At 45.2% G+C, this 22,437-nt stretch overlaps 1 protein-coding gene across 1 annotated transcript in view; it reads right to left on the bottom strand.

The window, feature by feature from the left end:
• Nucleotides 1-237: 237 nt before the first annotated feature.
• The window catches only part of MSN (moesin), a 67,867-nt gene continuing 45,667 nt past the window's right edge, over nucleotides 238-22,437 (bottom strand). Inside the window, exons 3-13 of the mRNA XM_082680734.1 lie at nucleotides 16,274-16,369; nucleotides 14,855-15,129; nucleotides 13,428-13,511; nucleotides 12,601-12,747; nucleotides 11,199-11,295; nucleotides 9,296-9,459; nucleotides 6,703-6,833; nucleotides 6,282-6,442; nucleotides 4,954-5,046; nucleotides 3,222-3,446; nucleotides 238-2,398 (exon numbers count right to left, since the gene is read on the bottom strand). Coding sequence (XP_082536860.1) covers nucleotides 2,234-2,398; nucleotides 3,222-3,446; nucleotides 4,954-5,046; nucleotides 6,282-6,442; nucleotides 6,703-6,833; nucleotides 9,296-9,459; nucleotides 11,199-11,295; nucleotides 12,601-12,747; nucleotides 13,428-13,511; nucleotides 14,855-15,129; nucleotides 16,274-16,369 — 1,638 coding nt within the window. The 3' untranslated portion in view covers nucleotides 238-2,233. The remainder of the gene's footprint in view (nucleotides 2,399-3,221; nucleotides 3,447-4,953; nucleotides 5,047-6,281; nucleotides 6,443-6,702; nucleotides 6,834-9,295; nucleotides 9,460-11,198; nucleotides 11,296-12,600; nucleotides 12,748-13,427; nucleotides 13,512-14,854; nucleotides 15,130-16,273; nucleotides 16,370-22,437) is intronic.

Raw genomic sequence — 22,437 nt, 5'->3', positions numbered from 1 at the left:
GGGCTACGGAAAGGACACAGGCTATTAAGTCATACAGTCCTGTGCCCTTGGGCAGTTATTCTACTTTTTCAAATCCATTCCCTCCTCTATAAAACGAGGATAGTCATATCCACTCTCCATAGGACTGAAGTGAGAATGAAATGAGACCAGGGATAGGAAAGTGGTCCACAGAGTGCAAATTACAGTGAAGTATCTTACAGCCACCCACTCATGCCACAAAGAAAGATCAAGTCACAGTGAAGTCTTCCTAGATTTTATTGGCACTGAAATAGAACATTGGTTAAGCATAAACCCCTCCAAAAACAAATTTTAAAAACCCCAAAAATACACACACAAAAAAACTGAATATAAAATCTAACCTTTTTCCCCAGCTTCCCTGGGGTGGGGGGGTACTACCTTTAAGGCAGCTAGATTGCCCCACAATTCCAGGTTTGAATTTAGCCAATATAGGGCGTATCACCAAGAGAGTGTCAATATAATTCACAGCAATGCACATAAGACTCCGCAAGGTCAAGCAGGAGGCAAGGGGAGGGAGGGATCAAAGCCATGGGCTCTGGGCTAGGGGCACTGCATGGAAGGACAGTAGGGCCCCTTGGGGAATGAACTCTGAGGAGAAGGCAAAAAAAGGAACAATAAAACCAAATACCAAGAACCTTAAAAAAGGATTGTATGACCTATAGTGACAGGTGATATCACTAATACTGAAAGCTTCCTACATTAATTTTTCTGGCAAAATATTCTTTTACAATATAGTATATGCTTCCTAGGTGTAGGGGGTGGTAAGGGAATGAGGCCAAAATGATCCTGTCCCAACACTAATATCTTCTAAGGGTGCATTAGCAAGAAACACAGAAATCAATATTTAGTTAGATGCCACTAAAATATATAATACTGGTGGAAAGAAAAAGAACACACATGAGACAGAGAGGAGGAGGAGGCTGCTCCTGGGTTGAAAGAAAGAGGTGGGAGTGTGAAAAGGACCAGGCCAGAGCCCCTAACAGCTCTCTGGTTTACAGCTCCAAGGGATAGCACAGTTGGTGGCAAGACCTGGGTTAGAGATTTATTAAACAGAGGCAGGACCAAATCACCACCTTGGAGAGGTGTAAACTGTAGGATCTAGGCCACAAGCTTCTCTCACCATACTCAGCTTCTTCCACCAATTGAGCCAACTGACATCAAGATCTAGGGCTCACCAAACCAAGGCCTTAATGGCCCTGAAGCAGGAGCTGTGGTCCAACTCTGAAGGGAGAAGTAGTCTGGGACCCCTGGCAGGTAAAATACTGAAGCCACGTGTGAATATTTCCTCCCTTTAGCAAAAGTCCTGGATGGGGCTGGCTGGGTTTGGGGGTAACCATCCCTACTGTTCTACTTGGAGGGGGTTTGGGGATTGGAGTGGGGAGGGGCAGATCCCAAGAGGGGAAGAGGAACACAGAATAATAAGGGATATCTCTGCCCATAGAGCTCACTTGAAACAAGTCTAGGCTCCCATAAGGCATAGGGGCAGATCCTCTACCCAATCTTGTCTGAACAGAATGGCCAACGGCCTTCCAGGATGTTGGTGAAGCCTCTTGCAGGCACTGTCTCCCCCATATCACCCTGAAGAGAAACTAAGTCCCTGAACTCAGGGACAAGGTTTACTGGGACCAAGTTTGTAACAGGTCCAATCTGGGAGGTAGAGAGAAGAATGAGTGAACATCTTTTTAGCCTCCAATCATTACAAAGCCTAAATAACTCTAGAAGGGATGGACACTGGGAGGCCTAATCCTAGGGCAGTTGACATCCTAGAGCATATAGCCAGGGCTCCGCCTCCTTCTCTAAACCCTATGTTGTTCCAATTCTGCAAATCACAGGACCATGAAGAGGAAGGCAGTGGTGGGGGCTAGTTTTCAACCTACTACACTTGACTCCTGCAAAGCAACAGTAAATGTGGGGGTATTTCCCAAATCAAGTGGGAAGTGCCTCTGAGCTGAGAAAGTGATCTCTTCTAGAAAGCTAGATCACCTGGGATAGAAGAAAAAGAGGGTCCCATCATCACCATAGTGGGCCATCTCTCTGCCTAGGGAAGTGAGTGAGGGCTGAGGGGCTAGGTTTGGTCCCATGGCTGTACTGAATGCTTGGCATGACTCCTGGGCTGCTCTAGTTAGTGGCTCCAGCACAGTGTGAGTTAGGCAAGAGTGTAGGAGTGTGAGGGCAAGGAAGAAGGGAGGAGGGGTCCCTAGAGGCTGGGTGCCCATTACATGGACTCAAACTCATCAATGCGCTGCTTAGTATTGCCCTGCCGGATTTGGCGCAGGGTCTTGTACTTGTCTCGACCCAGTCGCATGTTCTCAGCATGGATCATGTCATTAGCAGTCTTCTTGGACTCATCACGGGCATTGGCCAGCTCTGAAGTGAGGGCCTATGAGGGTGCAAGGGGATAAGGGGTTAATGGCTTCCTCTCATTTTACCTCCCCTCGTTAACCAGATGTACTTCCTGATTTATTTCCTTCTTACCTTCCTCCCACCCTCTCCACCACCTTTCTCTCTCACTCCCCCACCCCTGCCCCCTCTTTATACACACAAACACAGACACACACATTTTTTGAGAGCCATTTCCAGCTCTGTTAGAACTGCAGTGGGGCAAGAATAATAAAAAAAAAAACAAAACCAGAACACCAACTTAGCAGATCAACTGATGACAGAATCCTGAGAGTAGAACAATACACCAAAGAGATTCAAGTAGGAATTGTGACAACTAAGTATTTTCTGAATATGAGGTAAATGGAATATGGGTGGAGGATGGAGCAAAAAAACAAAAAAAAAGGAAGAGGCGGTCCAGGCTCTGATTAATAAGTGAGAGCTGGGACTTCCCTGGTGGCGCAGTGGTTAAGAATCCACCTGACAATGCAGGGGACACGGGTTCAAGCCCTGGTCCGGGAAGATCCCACATGCCGCAGAGCAACTAAGCCCGCGTGCCACAGCTAGAGAAAGCCCACGTGCAGCAATGAAGACCCGACACAGCCAAAGATAAAATAAATAAATTTATAAAAATAAAAATTAAAAATTAAAAAAATAAGTGAGAGGTGCTCTCCCTTAAAGCTCTCATTGAGAAATGCTTAAGCTCCCACAGAGCACTGAGACAGGCTCCTCTACTGCTCCCGTGCCCCGATGATCTAGGGAAGGCCATGGGCTACTAAGTCAATACACATGGTCTCCATGACCCTTTGGGTCAGCCTTGATACCTTCAGGTGCTTCTGCACACGCTCATTCTTCTCTGCCTCAGTGGTACGTTCCTCCTCGCTGCGATCCTTGGCCATGGCATCAGCCCGCAGTTCAGCGCTGGCCTCTGCACCGTTCTCATCCTGCTCATCCTGCTCATTCTCGGCAGGCTCTGCCACATGAGGCGTGCTCATGGCAGTCTTCAGCTCTGCACGGGTCTTCTCCAAGTCTTCTTGTACCATCTGAGCCTGCCCAGTAACAGAGGAAGAGAAGGGCTGGCAGTCAGACCAGGCTAACTTGCGGCATCCCTATGTGTGCCTAGAATGGCCCAGCAGAAAGCAGGCACCAGGTAGGCCAAGTCACTTTGCCTGACTGATCCTGAGTTCCTTCAGCTGTATAATAGGAGTAATTCCTATTACTAGTACCAAATTCCCTGGGGGTACTGGAGAATTCTGGGAAGTATCTGAGAAAGGCTTGAGCTCCTTCTCCCATGATACCCACTGTCAAGGAAGGATAGAAGCGTGAAGAAACCCAAATCCTCACATCGGTCAGAATGGCCATCATCAAAAAATCTGCAAACAATAAATGTTGAAGAGGGTGTGGAGAAAAGGGAACCCCCTTGCACTGTTGGTGGGAATGTAAGTTGATACAGCCACTATGGAGAACAGTATGGAAGTTCCTTAAAAAACTAAATAGAACTACCATATGACCCAGCAATCCCACCACTGGGCAAACCATATACCCTGAGAAAACCATAATTCAAAGAGAGTCATGTACCACAATGTTCACTGCAGCACTATTTACAATAGCCTGGACATGGAAGCAACCTAAGTGTCCATCGACCAATGAATGGATAAAGAAGATGCGACACATATATACAATGGAATATTACTCAGCCATAAAAGGAAATGAAATTGAGTTATTTGCAGTGAGGTGGATGGACCTAGAGTCTGTCATACAGAGTGAAGTAAGTCAGAAAGAGAAAAACAAATACTGTATGATAACACATATATATGGAATAAAAAGAAATGGTTCTGAAGAACCTAGGGGCAGAATAGGAATAAAGACACAGACGTAGAGAATGGACTTGAGGACACGGGGAGAGGGAACGGTAAGCTGAGAAGAAGTGAGAGAGTGGCGTGAACATATGTACACTACCAAATGTAAAATAGATAGCTAGTGGGAAGCAGCCGCATAGCACAGGGAGATCAGCTCGGTGCTTTGTGACCACCTAGAGGGGTGGGATAGGGATGGTGGGAGGGAGATGCAATAGGAGGAGATATGGGGATATATGTATATATACAGCTGATTCACTTTGTTGTACAGCAGAAACTAACACACCATTGTAAAGCAATTATACGCCAATGAAGATGTTAAAAAAAATAAAATAATTTTTTAAATAAAATATAAAATAATGGGGCTTCCCTGGTGGCACAGTGGTTGAGAGTCTGCCTGCCGATGCAGGGGACATGGGTTCGTGCCCCGGTCTGGGAAGATCCCACATGCCACGGAGCAGCTGGGCCCGTGAGCCATGGCCGCTGAGCCTGCACATCCGGAGCCTGTGTTCCACAACGGGAGAGGCCACAACAGTGAGAGGCCCACGTACCGGAAAAAATAAATAAAAAAAAAAAAATAAAAGATACTTCCAGGTATTATCTTTAAAAATAAATAAATAAATAAAAGAATCTAAGGAACTGGAGCCTATGCATATGATACCCCATCCCACACTGCTTTGTCCTGGGCACGGTATCTTACCTTCTGCTGCCATTCCACAGCCTCACTCTCCTTTTTCTGTCGGGCCATCTCCAGCTGGGAGATCCGAGATGTCAGCTCTGCCATTTCCAAGGCCTGTGGATCAATTGGAAGCTTATGAGAGGTGGGCCTTCTGGTCCTCAGGCCCCAGGTGTCTTCAACCCCAGATCCCCTGAGAATTAACAGGGAACTTGCTGCTCCACTTGCTTGCTGCTCTTGGAGGCTCTTTTTACCACACTTCCTCCAGGAAGCCCAGAGGAACACTCATTCTCAGATCTACTATAGCACCCTATTAACTCCAAACTATTTCCTTATAAGTCAGAGCTCCCTGCCTAGACTATAGACCTGAGGACAAACAACGTGTCATCTCTGGCTCTTCCTCATCTCTCTCTCCCTCTCTCCCTCTTGGTATTGCCAATTGCACAGTTAGGGCCTCAGTAAAGCTTTGGAGATCACTGTGTCACTGCCTGAAGTGGCAGACCCTTTCCTGTTATCCTACAATGCTCAGGGCTCCACTAAGACTCTTCCCAGGACAAGTATAGGAATGACACTCAAGTGTCACAAAGTGATCTGAAGAAGGGAATAAGCTTATGCACGCCCTCACACTTCGGGCAAATCTCCCAGAGGACATTTCCCCCTGAGAATTAGGTTTTAGGTTCTTGCACTCTCACTCCAAACAGTACAGGGGAAGAGCATACGTCAAGGAATTTGGGACACAGGTTCTTAATTTCTGAGTCACAGAACCCTTGGAAATTGTGATGAAAGAATAGATGCTCACCCTTCTCCCCTAAAAAATGTATAGACACACAGTTTTACGTGTGCTTTTAGGGAGCAAACCTTTAAAAGAGAGGCAGAAATGACTTCTCATTCTTACTCAGTCACAACAGTGTGACCTCTGATGAGTCTCTTCAACCTCTCTGAGTCCTAATTTCCTTTTCTGGGCATATTATCCCACAAGGATTAATCTCATAGGGTTATTAGGAAGAGGAAATAAGGAAGTAAGGAAAAGGGAAAAGTTGCTAGTATAGCTTGTAACACACGTAGCTAGTCAATCAAGTGTGAATCCCTTTACTACTTTCCTCCCTCTCTCCTTTGTCAGGTCATCAGCTCAAATCCCCAATTGCTAAGAAAGAGAATAAAAGTAAGGGTTAGGGAAGAGTATTTGCAAAATGACTTCTCAGCTTGCTTCTGAAGGAGCTATCTGCTGGAAGCCTGCTGAGAGTTACCCTGCTGGAAAGAACCAGTCCTGCAAGCAGAGGTAGCTGTGAATAGGTAGGCAGACAGAAGAGAAAACTAAGGTCCCATAATCCCAGCCCATTTTGTAGCTTTACCAGTTGTTCCTGGGTCTTCTTCTGGTCCCGGGAGGCCTGCAACAGGGCCTCCTTGGCCTCTTCAGCTTCTTGACGCTCTTTGGCCAGTTTCTCAGCCTCGCTCTGGGCACGCTTCCGCTCCTGTTCAAGTTCCAGAGCCCTGCGGGTCTGTTCTTCCAGTTCTGGGAAGAGAAGGTAGGGGAAAGGTGGTGAAAAGTGCAGAGATCAAGAAGGGACACCTAACTTCCTTCCTGGAAATGCTTCACCCCAGGACACAGCTGGCAGAAAGTTCTAGGCACTCTTCCTCTTGCTCCATCACTCCTCTATTCTTTAGTCATATCTGGAATATATGGCCTGAGTCTGCAGCTCAGACAGAAGGGTTTCCAGTTCATAGAGTCAGACTGTGGGAAAACCCAGTCTCCAAGGTGACTCCAAGCCTCACCTTGTTGAGCCTTCTTAGTCTGTTCCTCGATCTGCTTCAGCCTCTCCATCAGTTCCTCCTTTTCCCGTTCAATCTTCTCCTTCTCCTTTTCTGCCATCTCACGTTTCTTCTTCTCATTTTCCAGCAGAGCACTAGGAAAGGAGAAAGAAGGGAGGGAACAGGATAGCAAGGCCACATGGAAGCCTTGGAATTCCCAAGGCTCCCTGGCCCTGGCCCCTCAGTCCCCACCCATCCAACACACTCAGGGCTTGTGAGACAAGACCACTCTCCCTTCTCTCTACATTCTTGTCCTTACATCACAGCCCTACGTGGGCCGGTATGCTCAGGGCCCTGTCAGTTTGTCCCAGAATCAGGAGATCCAACCTGGACTCTCAGCTTGTCCACTACCCAGTGGGTAATCAGTAGGTGACCTTAGCTACATCATTTCTTTGCTCTTGCTCTCAGTAACCTTATCTGTAAAATGGCCAAATAAGTCCTGCCCTATCTACCTTATAAAGTTACAGGGAGAAAAGTTTTGGATCTGTGCTGATATACTGTGCTTCAAGTCTGGTGATCCCTATGGCTGGGGCATCAGTCCTCTGCCTGCCCTCTGAAGCTCAGCTCTAGGCTCCTTTTCTCCAGAATTTGTTGTAAATCTAAAATAAGTATTTGCTTTTTCTTGCCCCAGTGCCTCTTCCAGGAGGCCTTCTTTTCTCCCTTGGCTAGATGTCTTTTCTCTTTCTGACCCCTCAGAATACTTGGCCTACCCTTCTCCATATCCCTCCTCCCTGTTATTTTTCTCCATAGTACTTCTTATCATGTCACATACCATATAATATGTTTATTTGATCTGTCTGTCTCTTCCCACTAGAATGACAGCTTCATGGGAGCAGAGCAGAGATTTTTGTCTCTTTATTTTTCACTGCTCAATAAATATATATTGAGTGAATGAATGACACAGCATTTGTGCCTTGAACCGTTATATATATACTATTTTTTCCCTTTCTTCTACTATACTGTGAGGTCCTTGAGGGCAGGTTCCTGCCAGATCCAGTTCTGTAAACTGCCCCTAATTTCATTTTTCCAGAATAAATGTGAACTTTGGTGTCTAACCTCCCATACACGGAGTCATTTTCCAGCCTACTAGATTAGAAGCCTCCTGAGGTTCCAAACTCTTTATGACAGAGTATCTACTAAAACAGTGCTCTCAAACATTAACATGCACAGGAATCACCAGGGATCTTATTTTTCAAATAACTTACTGAGGTGAAATTCACATAATATAAAATTAACCATTTTAAAGTGAATAATTCAGTGGCATTTAATACATTCACAATGTTGTATGACCACTACCTCTATTAGTTCCAAGACATTTCATCACTCCAAAGGAAAACCTCATACCTGGTATTAAGCAGTTTCTCCACATCTCCCCTCTCTCCAGCCCCTGACAACCACCAATCTGCCTTCTGTTTATCTATTCTGGATATTTCATATAAATGGAATAATACAATATGTGACCTTTTGTGTCTGGTTTCTTTCACTTAGCATAATGCTTTAGAGATTCATCTACATTGTAGTATGCATCAATACTTTGTTCTAAAATTTTTAATGGCTGAATAATATTTCATTGGATGGCTGTACAATTTGTTTATCCATTCATTCACTGATGGACATTTGGGCTGTTTCCAATTTTTGGTTATTGTGAATTGCACAGCTATGAACAGGTATGTGCATGTACCTGTTTGAACACCTGTTTTCAATTTTTTTCAGTATATACCTAGGAGTGGAATTGTGGAATTGTATGGTAATTCTACATTTAATTTTTTGAGGAACCATCAAATTGTTTTCTACAGCAGCTGAACCATTTTACATTCCCACTAGCAATGAGCATGAGTTCCAATTTCTCCATACCCTTGCCAACAACTGTTATTTTCTGTTTTCATTTATTATATCCATATTAGTGAGTATGAGGTGGTACCTCACTGTGGTTTTGACTTGCATTTCCCTAATGACTAAGGGTGTTTTCATGTGCCTGCTGGCCATTTGCATATCTTCTTTGAAGAAATGTTCAACTAGGATCTTAAGTTGCAGATTTTGAATCAGCAGCTTTGAGGTAGGTCTCAGAATACTGCCTTTCTAAAAAGTTCCAAAGTTGATGCTGATGCTGCTGAGCTTTGATGCACTTTGAGTAGCAAGGGTCCTCAGTGCAAAAGGGCTTGGTAGGGAAAATTCTGGTGGCTCTGCCCAATTCCACTCAAAAAACCCTAGAGTCCAGGTTTAAATGTGCATGAAGCCTTCTGCTACTGCTGCTATACTGGTCAGATAGCCCAGAGCAACCCAGAGTCCACCTAGAAAAGCAATGGCATGAGGGTCATAGATAATGGGGAACTATGAAATGTCCCTCCCTCCTATCAGCCTCTGAAATCCTAGGGTTCTAAATGCCTGCCTCCTGGGGATGGGGATGCCTGAGACTTAATGGAAGGGGTGTATCCCTGTACATCTCTCTCTCCCCCAGTACCAGGATGGCTTCATGCCTTGCCTTTAGCAGGCTTGGCACCTCTGAGAAGCTTCCTTGCCACAGCCCTGGCCCCCACTTCAGTTCCACGTCACCTACCGCTCCATCTGTTTCTGGTGCTTCTCCTCCCGGGCCTGTGCCTTCATCTGCTGCACCTCGATTGTGTCGGGCTTGCGGCGGCGCATGTATAGCTCATGGTTCCCCATACACAGAGCCAAGATCCGCTTGTTAATCCGCAGCCGAGGAGCATAGAAGACGAAGTCCTGGTGGAAAACCAGCAGTCAGAAAGAGTTTAGAGGGACAGATGAAGGTGGGCTTCTGCCTTCTGAAAAGCTAAGTCCAAAAGCACTGGAAAGATCATGTTACAGATGGGAAGACCAATTATCAGAGTGGTGAAGTGACTTGCCCAGGGTCAGATGGCAGGTTAGTGGCAGACCCAGGACTGGAACCCAGGCTTCTTGACTCCGAAACCAGTGCTCTTTCCACCGAGCCACAATTTCTTTCAACCTTTGCTTATGAAAAGCATCCTAAAATACCCTCAATGCAGTTGAAAGATAGAAACTGACTTTATCTGCTAATTAGATATCCTGCTGGGTCTCAGGGGCCTCTCTTAGAGGCCAAATAATCCCTGCATAATACCGTGGTGAGTGTAGTATGGGTGGGCTGGACTGGTTCTATAATCTCCTAAAAGCATATCCTAGACCCAGTCCCTTCAATCCTGTTTGGAATAAGGCAGTTTGTAAATACATACATGAATATATAAATCTGAACATCGATTATCCTGGTTGTTGTTTTTTAAATATGCCTTTGATCTCAGCTGACTTTGTTACTTACCTTTTTCTGATGAAAGTTGAGCACAGCAGCAGTATTAAAAAAACAAAACAAAACAAAGAAAAACAAAAAAAACAAAAAAAACACACACACACAAGAAAATCCAGTGAGTTTGAGTTTGTTACTACAAATACCACTGGACCAAGGTCACCAGCTGATGGACTAACCACCAGCTCCTCTGCCACTGAACCCAAACTGCTACCATCTCGCATTGCTTGGGGTGCAGTAGAAGAAGCACAAGAACCAGAGGTCAAACAACCTAGGTGTAAATCCCAGCTCTATCATTTTTAGCTATGTGATCTTGGGCAAATCACTCCATCCCTCTGAAACTCAGTTTCATCACTTATAAAACAGGTATGCTACTACCTACCTGACAATGTCGTTGAGGGTTTAAAGAGACAACATATATAAAGTTCCTAGCAGGGCAAGTTCAGAGACCTCAGAGCTGGAGAGGAATGGTTGAGGCCTCATGAGAAAGGTCTGGTTCAGCATGGCCATTGGCCCTTGTTGGACATGAGGTACATCAAAAGAGGAGAGTCTCCTCTCAGTTTTCTATCCTATTCCCAAGCACCAGCTTTCCAGTCTTGTCAGCCACAGGCAACTGAGTAGGTGACAGGAATGGCAAGCATGTTAGAGGAATGACTGGACTGAAAGCACTTTCTTGGTTTTGGATTGCTCTGGAAAGAAGTCTTGAGAGGACAGCAGCAAAGTTATAACAGAAAGAACACCTGGAGAATCATCTTTGGATCTGGACTTCTCCTGGCTCTGTCCTTTCTCCAGAATTAAAGATAAATCGAGTACATGAACAGTTTCCACTTTCTAGGGCCTAGAGGCTTTAAAAGATAAGATGTACTCTCTGTTTCCACCCCAGAGCCTCAGGGAAGTAAAAGACAGTGGCTAAGAGGCAGTAATTAGACTGCCTGTGGCTCTCCATAATCCATGCTTCTCCTGAGACACAGGTAGCAGTGTGGTACCAGTTATAGGATGCCTCCTGACCATTTCTTGGCATCAGCATCCCCTTTCATTGCCAATCGCCTTTTGTGCCTCCTATTCCCACCCACATACACAAAAAAGCCAAAAAAGGGAGAGAAATATAGAATGACACAATTGCTTTTAGCATTATCCAGGCCTTGGCAAGTACCTGTGTTGGCCAGTGGGAGGAGTCACTTACCGGGGCTTTTTTGTCAATGGGCTTGATGACAAATTTCTTGTCATTAAAAGAGATGTTCCTGATTTCACTCCAGGGGAAGCCTATCTTAGGAGTCAGTCTGTAAAAATGGATGCCAAGAACATTAGGATAAAGGCAAGACAAGAAGGACTTAGAGGGTTGGTGCCTTGCCCTCCCCACCACCAACTTCTCCCTTAAGGAGGTAGATTCATTGCCAGCTCAGCCAGTGTCATCACATGCCACCAGGTCAGTTGCCAGCATTGAGGGTGCACAAAGGACCTCCTGATACCACAATCAACATATCCCTTGTCCCAATATCTGAGGTTTGTTTTATTTTATTTTTTGTTGAGGCATGGACCTTGTAACAATCTCTCACAAGAATCCCCAGCCCTACTTAACTGGAACTCTTCTATTCTACCAAGGTTGTAAAAGTTGGGGAGAAGGTAAATAATAAGTTCCAAGACTCAGAAGTTACACAAAACAATAATATACTGATCTCCATCCTCATCAAGAGCAAGCCAAGAAGGGACTTCCCTGGTGGTCCAGTTGAGAACCCACCTTCCAATGCAGGGGACATAGGTTCGATCCCTGGTGGGGGAACTAAGATCCCACATGCTGCGGGGCAACTGAGCCCACATGCCGCAACTACTGAGCCCACGTGCTCTGGAGCCCACGCGCCACAACTAGAGAGAAGCCCATGCACCGCAACGAAGAGCCCATGTGCTGCAACTAAGTGCCAACATGGCAATAAATAAATAAATATTTTTTTTTAAAAAAAAGAGCAATCCAAGGAAAAAAAATAAGCTAGTGCGATAAGACTGTAGCAAGAGGGATTATAGGCCAAAAGGCACTTAATCATCATATGCAAAGGAGATTAATTACAAATCGTGACAAGGTAGGTTTTAGACCAGTGTTGTCCAACAGAAATATAATGAGAACCACACATGTAATTTTAAATTTTCTAGCAGCCACATGAAAATAAATAAAAAGAAATAGGTGGAATTAACTGTAACAGCAGTTCATTTAACCCAGTATATGTAAAATACTATCATTTGTACATGTAAATCAATATTTTTAAAAATATTAGTGAGATATTTTGTATTCTGTTATTCACACCAAGTCTTCAAAGTCCAGTATGGAGTTTACACTTATAGCACATCTCAATTCAGAGCAGCCACATTTCAAGTGCTCAACAGCTATATGTGGCCAAAAGCTACCATAGCAGACAGTGCAAGTCTAGTCAATGCAAGATTTAGAGACCTGAGGGAGGTTGTACAATCATCTGGACTGGTCTAAACTAGGTAGAAGAAGAATGATATAGGTGGGACCCAGGAAGTATAATCCTACTCTGTCAAATCCTAGGTGTCAAAGTGGCCCAAAAAACTAAGTAAGCTCTGAACTATACCTGTCATTCTGCTCATAGATGTTGAGACCCAGGGCATCTACTCCCAGCCACAGCTCTGAGCCTTTCTTGTTCTTGATGCTGAAGTAGTTCACACCATACATCTCCAGATCCTGGGCAATCTTCAGATACTCCAGGACAGCATCCTCCCTAAACAAGAGAGCAGGGTGGGGCGGGGGCGGGGAATATAGGGGACCCTGTGAATCAGACCCGGGGAGACAGAAAGCCTACTTGTTCTGCAATTCTGACAAGAATCTTGCTATAAGGGGTGGGAAAGAGGATGGAAGGTGAACAGATGATGGCGAACAGAGCACAACATGACTTTTGCCAAAACATGCTCACAGGAGCCTCAGGTCTGAGGTTCCCAAAGGGGAATAAAGGCGGGATGACCCTTGCTGGCCTCTGGCATGTTTGCTATCACAGAAGCCTCGTACGCAGGCACATTATTAGCAGAGCCCAGATGAGGTGGTGATGGCAAAATGGTAAAATTTGTTCTTCAACTAGACAATTCCCAAATGGTATGCCACGTTTATAGAGCTCCTTCTTCATTTCATTCTTGGGGAGGAGACCCTGGTGGCGCAGAAGCTCCCTAGGGATCCTGAGATCCCCTCCATTTCTTTATGGTCAAAATTGTCTGGGCTATCAGTTGCCATCATTCACAAAAAGTACAGCTTTATGATGGCCCTGATTTGCCTTCCATTTCTAATTTCCTGTTTCTCTCTCTCCAATGTCCTCCAGTGTTCCTTGCCCTCTGCCTCTTCTCTCTCCAGAATCAACTCTCATTCTCCCTGCAGGGGCAATAGAGCCCACAGTTGCTAGGGCCGGCTTACCTGAGCATGCCCCGGTGCTCCTCATGCCACACCTGGATACGTTCCTCCCACTGGTCCTTGTTAAGTTTGTGCTGTTCCAGGACCCTGGAAAGACAATGCATGGTGAGTAGTTTAAAGCACAAAGTCCAAAAGCAGGGGTAAAGGGAAGTCTACTTAGCTCCCCAAGGGGTTGATGCAAAAAGTATGTGGGGTCATTACACCAGAAGCAGACTGAAATTACAGCAGGAGGTATTAATTAGACATAGGGAACTGCCTGAGGAGTATGAGAGATACAGAATGGGTGACCAAGAAAGACAATAGGAACACCTTCCTTTGTACCTTTAACCAGAAAATCCAATAATGTGCTGTGATCTCTAAGCAGAGCAATAACATATCAACAGTCTGTGCTGGCTTGTGGGGCTAAGAGTAGGAACGGGCCTCATGGAGGCATGCACGCGCTCTCCTAGATCTTTGTGGTACCAACAGTTTGCATTTGTGAGACTATTGCTCAGGGATAAGATTACAGCCTGTGGCTACAGAACAAAGAACTGAGCCCAAATGGCTCTGGGAGAAACTATTGATAATGGGCTCAACCTCCCAGATCTACTAGATCATAAACAAGGCTTGCTTTAAATATGCTATCTCAGACATTATGGCAGTGACTTAGGTAGAGTCCCAGGGCACAACCACTATCCCTAATACCTTCAGGTGAGTTGTACATTTGCCACAGCTCCACTGGGACTGAGGCTACCAGAATGAAACAGAACTTTCCTTCCAATCCAAAAGCCTATGAAAATAGCAAATGGATGCAGTGGGGTTAAAAAAATCAAGAGACTAGGGTTCTAGGTCACCTTAAATGAGCTGTGGGAGATTGAGCAGGTCAGAGTGAGCACCTCTGCACATCTATTTCCTGAGCTAATAAGGATTGTGCTGCCTTATTCATTTTCTATGTTGTTGTGATGCTAAAACAAGAATGAGTGTTTGAGAATGTTCAATTTTGAAGTTTAAAAAAGCAGAAATCTCTGTACACTGGTTATCAATATTAAAAGACTGTTTGAGCTCCCCACATCCCTGGCTTAAGTATTTCTCACTCCTATGAACCTCTGATATAAGAGGTCTAAATCAGTGAAAAGGATTGAGAAAATGGAACTGGGGCAAGGAGAATTAATCCATCTCTGGTTCTCTATATAAGCACCTGTTTCCAGGGGAATGAAGTCCTGTAATTAGGCAAACAGAGGAGGAAAAATAGCTTTTTATTTTGAGAACCAGAGAAATAACAACAGGGTATAGTGCCATATGCAAATATGTCTGTCTGAGCAGCATAACACGGTCTTCAGACAGACCCTAGTGGAGAGGGACAGATCTGGCAACCTCTGTATAATAGGGATCAGTCAGCTTTGGGCTGCAGCCCACTCTGAACAGGGCAGATGGCCAGTACATCACCTCACCTCTGTGGCAGCAACTTGTCCCCGGCCAAGTAGCCAGACTTGTGGACTTCCTTATTGAAGTCACCATACTTGGACTGGACAGCATAGGAGGCCAGCAACACAGCAGTCTCAGGTGGGCAGTAAATATCATCATTGAGAATGCCCTCCTTCACTTGCAGGAAGAATAGTCGCTGTGTGATGTCCTGGATCAATTCCTCGGATACATCCTCAGGGTAGAACTTAGCCCGGAACTTGAAAAGCAGGGGGCTTTCCTTCCGCACATCCTGGGCAGTCACCTGGGAGCAGCAAGGGGTTATGGGCTCTCAAAAAATAGACTTTAGGGATGGGGGAGTGGCTGTAGGGTGGGGAGAAGACACTGAAAAGTCATCAATTTGGATAATCCCAAAGAGTTGGGTGGCAATTCTCCTGATAATTCAGAAAAGAGACACATTACTTTCATTGGGGACCCAATCCCATATCCATAATTGCTTCCTGTAGGGAATTTCTTCCTGAAAAAACCTAACACCCACTGATAGTCATAAGCCCTTAAGCCATCATCATCTGACAATATATCCAGCTGCCCCCACGTTCTGAAAGTAGGCTTAAGAAACTTCTCTCTTAAGGCCCCCCCAACTCCATAAATCAGCAAAATAAAGACTAGGATGTATGACTGAGGTCTGGGAATTGACTATAGGCAAAAGCACAAATCACATTGTCTTTTAAAGCCTGAAATTGGCTATTAGCGGCTCCACATTTTTCCAGCAGAAGTCTCCACTCTTTGTGAAAAGAAGACTCTGCCAGCAGAAGGTGGGGCACCCATCCCCTAGACACTGTCAGGAAAATAAGCCATAGGACAGTAATGGAGACCTCCAAGGACAAAGTCAGCCAGTTTGAGGATAATGAGATGGAGAACTGCCATGTTCCTGCAGAGATGCTGCTTGGAGGTGGAGAGTTTGAATGGACATATACTTAAACCATCGCACTTGGAGTTCAACTAAGAGAGAAAATCAAGAAAGGACACATCTGTATGGGGCTCAGGCAACAGTTGACAGGCAAGAAAAGGGACAAGATAAAGATTATGAGACTTTCAAGATTCTTTCCAGTTTAATAGTCTATGACTCTCTGTTTAACAAATTTCCTAAAGCCCTTCAGTTTGGAAAGGAAAAAAGGATACCAATTCCGTCCTGAAGAACTACTAATGGCTATGGTCCATAAGTGGGTCCCATCCTCCTTGGACACTGGCCATTCTCGCTGTTAGGAGTCCAAGTGGAGACAGCAAGAGGTCTGCCCTTATTCTGATCTAGTGGTCGATCAGAATTTTTCACTCATGAAAAACTGAGCCCTAGATGCCCTGCATTTGCCAGCGAACACATTTTACACCCCTGAGAAAGATCTGGCAGAGGAGTGAATTCCAAACCTGACGATGGGATAAGCAATTACCTTCTTATTGAGTTTTAGCCAAGTAGAGAAACCCTTAGTGTCCTGGTACTGCAGACCAAAAAACCAAACTTCCCTCAGGCCGATAGTTTTCACCACCTGAAAGAAAAAACACAAAACAACCACTAGTTGAATGCCTACCTTGTGCCAGGCACAGAGGACAGAAATGTGGAGCTCACATGGTCCCAGGGTCTGGCAAGAAAATATACTTGGGCAGGAGCTAAGAAACGATGTCAACATCTCTCTGAACAAAGTACTTTCGCTGAGGTAGGGACTGGATCGATTACTTATGAGCACGACCACACACCAATAACTTGATATCCATTATTTCCTTGAATGTTCACAATAGCCCTATGATATAATTACAATTGGGCCAATTTTATAGATAATAAAAGTAAGGTTCAGAAGTGAAGGTTCAGTTAGTAAGTAGCAGAGTCAGGTCTGTTTGACTCCAAACCCATTCAAATCCAGTGCTTTCTGCCACCACCACCAGCCCCCTCAATTATGCCATGCAGCTTCACACACCCAGGATGGATTAAAAGCTGAAGGTAAAAACTGTTGGTTTAAATCCTGAATCTTGTTCTCCTGGATTACTTCTTTATGTTTAGCAACTAGGAATAATGCCCACACCCTTCAGACTGAGTCCTATTTACAATGTCCAAATAAAGAATGTTTGAGGAGACAGAGCAGGGACTGTGGTATCTATACACCCCAAAGCTGTGCTGTGCCTAGGGGCTGAGATGCTTCTTTCCAATCCTGATTAGAGTTCAGTCATGATTCCCCTTTACCACTCACACAGGTTGAGAGTGGGAATGAGGGTGGAAACAGGGTGAGCACCTCCATGTGGTAGCTGAGGGGCCCCATGGTGTTCTGGGCATCTTGGCTGAGCAGTGGGCAGGAAAGGGAGGCCAGCCAGGAGAAGACAGATGGGGTCTGTTTTCCAGTCCCCGACATTAGCATGTAAATAGTTCTGGCCGGTGGCTCAAACCCAGCATGCCCACCACTGAGGATAGAGGCAATAAAGCTGAGCCACATCCTAATGAGGTCACACTGGCATCAGAGTCTTCTTTATATTTTCTTCTATTGTGGGGGGGTGCCGGGGGGGGGGTTGAGGTGAAGAAATTTACCTGGACTTAGAAACAGGTAACAAGGACCCAGTGTTGCTTATGTCCTCCCTGTGAATAAATCAGTATCTCCCCTCAAAACGCACACACGCACGCTCATTCACACACACACACACACACACACACACACACACACACACACACACACACACACACACTGCACTGTATCCAAAGTCTGCACTACACATCCAAGGCCAGGCCCCATAGTCACTCCCAGAGCTTACGATCTAGAGCTTCAGAGGTCCCAGGGAAAAAGTAGATCATGTTTATTAAAGTACCTGTTATGTGCCAGGTATCAAACACTGAACAACCATGAGATAGTTATTATCTCCATTTTATAAATGAGGAAAATAAGGCTTAGAGAGGCAACCTGTCTAAAACTGTAGAGCCTAGACTAGAATCCTAACTGTATGACTCCAAAACCTATACCCTTTTCTCTTGCATGCTATCTCCTAATGCCAAGGGCTCAAAGGATCTTAGAAGCCCTGGGGTTCCCAAGTGACTAACTCCCTTGTCTCTCTTTTGGCCCAGATATCCCAGCCAGACAATGAACTTTGACTACCTCTGCATCTAGATATAGTTCCTGGCTTTCCCACTAGACTCAGTCAACAACAGCTTTGGAGAGAAGCCATATCCCGAGGTCATTAACCTTCGTGAGCTCACCAGGGTATGCATGGTGATCACCCCTCCCTTTCTAGCTTGAATCAGGTATCAGAAAACCTCAGTGGAAGTCTGAATTCTGTCTCCAATTTGCTGTATGATCTTAAGGTAGCATATTTCCCTCTGTGGGCCTCAGCTTCCTCATCTATCCAGCTTCCCCATCTACTACAAATGGTGTGGCTTAAATGACCTCTTTCTGCTCTCAAGTTCTACCATTCTACTAATTAGGTTATTTGTAAATGACCAAGAAATACAACCCCATTTCCCACCTACCTCTTGCCAACTTGGGTAACTAGGAACATGCTTAGAAAAAATAAATGAAGGAAGGTGCAGGGTATGAGGAAAGATCAAAAGACTTCCAGGATTCAATGGCAAGGTGAGTCCTTGAGTCTAAGTCAATAGGCAGTAGGAATTACCAGGTTTTAGATGACAACAAAGTAGTCATGTTGAAATGTGATTTTGGCTTTTTTGCAGAGGACAGAGGGAGAGGATGTGGACAGGAAAGATTTTTTTAAAGCACCTCTTATCCTATATCTAAGATAGGGCCTAATTAACAATTCTAATGGTTTTTCACAAGGCTGCAAAATAATAATATACCAAGGTACAGTTGGTGGAAAGAAATAAGTTCCAAGAAACGATTCAGCCCCAAGAGAGAAAGGGACCCACTGAAGATGTTGAAGATGGACCACTAGGGCCAGGATGCTAGGTCACGGCAGGGCAGACTGGGAACAGAACTAGTAGGGCAGCAACTGGTTTTTGTCTGTACCAATGGCACAGCTGTAGAGGCTCAGAGACCCCAGAACTAAAAGGAAATGAGGAAGGCACGGACTACACAGCCAGTCCCACAGGTCCCAGGAGTAAGTTCCTTAGCCTCTTCTTGCACCATGTTGTCTGTTTCACTAGTGGGATGGGTAGGGGTGTGATGAGAAGAGGATCATGGGAGCCAAAACAGTTCCAGGATCTAGAGTATCTCTGAGGATAAAGTAATAGCTAAAGCGATATCTAAAGAAAGATTTCAGGATCAGCAAGGCATTTTAATCTCTCTGAGCACTGCCTCTTCCCTTATGAATACAGAGAAATCAGATGCATATAAATTTTCCACTTCCTTAGGCTGTAGGGCTTGGAGAGATGAGCAATGTCTCTTAGCCTCCACTGAAGTCCTAAAGTGAGGAAGTGAGGGTGTTGGGGGAAGGAAATATGGTCTGAAGTCAGAATCAAGACTGAAAAAGAACAAAGGATAAAACAGATGACCCCCGGACCCCAGGCTATAAGGAAAACTCCAATTAAGGTCCACAGGGTGCTGGGAATCATTTGATCAGGCAACTCTTGGCCCCATTTCAAAGTCCTGAAATATGGAAATGAGGTCAAGCTTAGCTTGCTTCCAGCTTTGCCTCCAGCTGAGACCTTACTCCAGAGGAAACAGAAACCTCGTTTTCTAGTGGGAAAGAGTATCTAGGTCCCAGTTCCAGGAACAACATCTGTGGCTCCAGTGACGGGTCCTTACCATTCCACTCTGAGAAATGGCTGCATCCCTGAGAAAAAATGTCTTTCTTTGCTCCCTTTGATTCCAGAGAGCCAGCTCATCTGGCCTGAGCTAGTATTTCTCAAAGCTGCTATGGAAGAAATCCTTAAGCAGCAGAAGATAATGAATGCATATACCCCGGGGACGGGGGTGGGGTGGGGTGGGGGTGGCAGCGTGAGATACAAGAAGATGGCTGCAAGCCACAATTTTTTTGAAGCCTGAAGGTTTAACCTTAATCATTTGTGCAAATTTTACTTTCTACTCCTTAAATATCCATATTTTAATAATGAAATAGATATTATCTACAAGTAAAACTGATGCGCCAAGATACTAAATCACATCCATCCCACGGCTCTGTGTACCTCCTGGAACCTGCCACATTCACTTAGAGGGACTAGGACTTCAGTTTGTAAGACACTGGCTGTGGATTCTATTCAGCCACACAATAGAAACCCCCCAAACAGACTGGAGCATTGCAGGATCCAAGCAGCATAGACTAGAAAACTGGGGTCCAGTGAGGGAAAGAGACTTGCCTCTGAGAAAATCCTCACTAATTACCAGGAGCATCTGGATGTAAGCAAGAACTCCCTTTTGCCTCTCTTTTGCATGTGAAGGCTACTTACGTCTGAGGTCTGGGGAGGGGAGAGGAGATTAGGTCAATTCTGGAAAGCAAAGCCCCCCTCCTCATATCCCTTATGCATCTATCTGAGTAAATAAACTAGTGACATAAGCAGTCACTTCAGAAGTCCAGAGCAGGATTGGGAAGCAAGGCTTGGGCCTCAAGAGGAAAACTGCATGAGAAATTATGTGCAAAACTGCACCAATGCCCAAACACCTGAGGCCCACTGAGATCCCATTACAGGCTTGGCAGCAGCTGCATCAGCCACCCACCTGAAAGCAAATCAGTGCACAACTGGAAAATTCCAGGAGGGCTGCCACCATCGCTGCTTCTGCTACCCCACACTGCCTGTGCCCAAGTGGCCACCTGCTCTGTAACACAGAACCCGTTCAGCTAGGGTTCTAAGTTTAGGGACCAAACTTTGTTCTTAGAATGGAAACAGGCAAATAAAGAGGAGGTCACAGAGGACACAGCTGACAAAAGATTGCAATTGCTATGCTTTGCTATAAGCTTTGGTTCAAGCCACTATACTACTTCCTAGCTATCGGACCTTAAACAGGTATTTTCCCCTCTCCAAGCCTCAGTTCATCATCTATAAGATGGGGATACTATTATTATAATAATAGATATTAGTTATTTTATAAAACAAAAATGGTAAAAAAGAGAAGAAGGGATTGCTGCCTTCAATGCAGAGTCGACAAATCCTAAGGCTTTCACTAAGCCAGAAAAGCATCCTGATTTCATGGCTCCCTTATCTGAACTCCCAGGGGAAATTCCACCCACTTATTTAGCCCTTAACAAGAATAAGCAACATTAGAATGCCTGCTATGCACCAGGCACTTTACTTACTCGAGGATTAAATAAGACTACAAAATCTCTAAGATTAGTGTGATTACTATTTTACTGAGGAAAGTAAAGTCCTAAGAGGCTAAACAAGCCGTCCAAGGTCACACGGCTGAATAGCAGGACAGAATTTGAACCCAAGGCTGACACCAAATCCCATGCTCTATATACCACCTCTATATACAACCTGAGCCTCAAGGGTGTTTGTTTCATTCAATGTGAGAGGAGAGTTGCATGTACTTTTCTCTGTTTCCATAGGTGAGTAACTCCAAGTTCCTTAAGGACAGAGATGGTGTTTGATAGGTCTAGAGATTCTCCTAGAGACACAGTAGACCTTCAGTCAATACTGAATCAGTCAATGAACAGATGAATGAATGGATGGATGCTCTGAGATTTCACCTCTCTTCTAGAGCTCAAAACCTTAAGTGGAGGGGGCAGGTAGAGCTAGAATAGAGCTAGAGCTAGAGACCACGGCTGAGGAGGAGCCAGGCAGAGGGTTCTTAAAGTGGAACTTATTATGGCAGCACTGCCCCTTAGTGGCACCTAGGTAATCAAGAGCCCTCAGAAGAACCTCACGCTTTAGAAATGGGGCTAAGTAACAAAATCGCTGTAACAAAATGTGTTCTCTCTCCTCCCTAGCTGTGAACACACTCACAAGAAGGAACAAAAGCAAACGGGAAGAACTATGGGCCCCACTTCCCTTTCCCACCAGGCCTTGTAACTCCTCAAGCTATGGCTTCCCATTGTTGCCTGTTATTTATCGCTGGTGCCAAGGAGGGTGCTTCCTCTCCAGTCAGCTTCCTCTCTGGTCATCAGCCAGACAACTGCTGGATTCCAGGATGGCCCCAGAGCTTCTGTCAATTCCTCCCAAGGAGTCCAGCTCCTTCCTCCTAGGCCCCTGATCTCCCTGAATGATGGATCTCAAAGGTCAGACAGAATGGACTTCCCTCCTTATGCCTCATCAACTTAGAGAGAGGGAAGAAGGGAAGAGATCAAATGCCCCAGTGGCCTGTGAACACGCATCTCTGAGGATTTCCATCCAGACCGGCCTTGGTCCCGAGAGTGCCAGATGCTCAATTCTGTGCCAGAGTTGAAATTTTTTTTTTCCTGTAGCTTTCACCTATGGGATCCCAGCTCTGCTCCTTCTGACCTCACAGAACATGACTGCCCCCTCCTTCCTACAACAGCCCCTCAGTGATCTCAAGACAGAGAATACATCTTCTCTTGAGTCTTCTCCAAGCTAAACAGGCTCGTTCACCCCAAACAGAGTAGCACAGTAGGGAAAAGTATAGTTTTACAGTCAGAGCTATATTTGAAACTCTGTATCACAATTTACTAACTACATAACCTAGAGTGTGTTTTTTCACCTCTCATAGGCAGGGTCACTACAAGGATTCAA

The sequence above is a fragment of the Grampus griseus genome, assembly GCF_964374135.1.
Source record: "Grampus griseus genome assembly, chromosome: X".
Lineage (NCBI taxonomy): Eukaryota > Metazoa > Chordata > Mammalia > Artiodactyla > Delphinidae > Grampus > Grampus griseus.
Note: the sequence above shows the minus strand (reverse complement) of the source record. Positions and strands in the feature narration are given on the sequence as shown.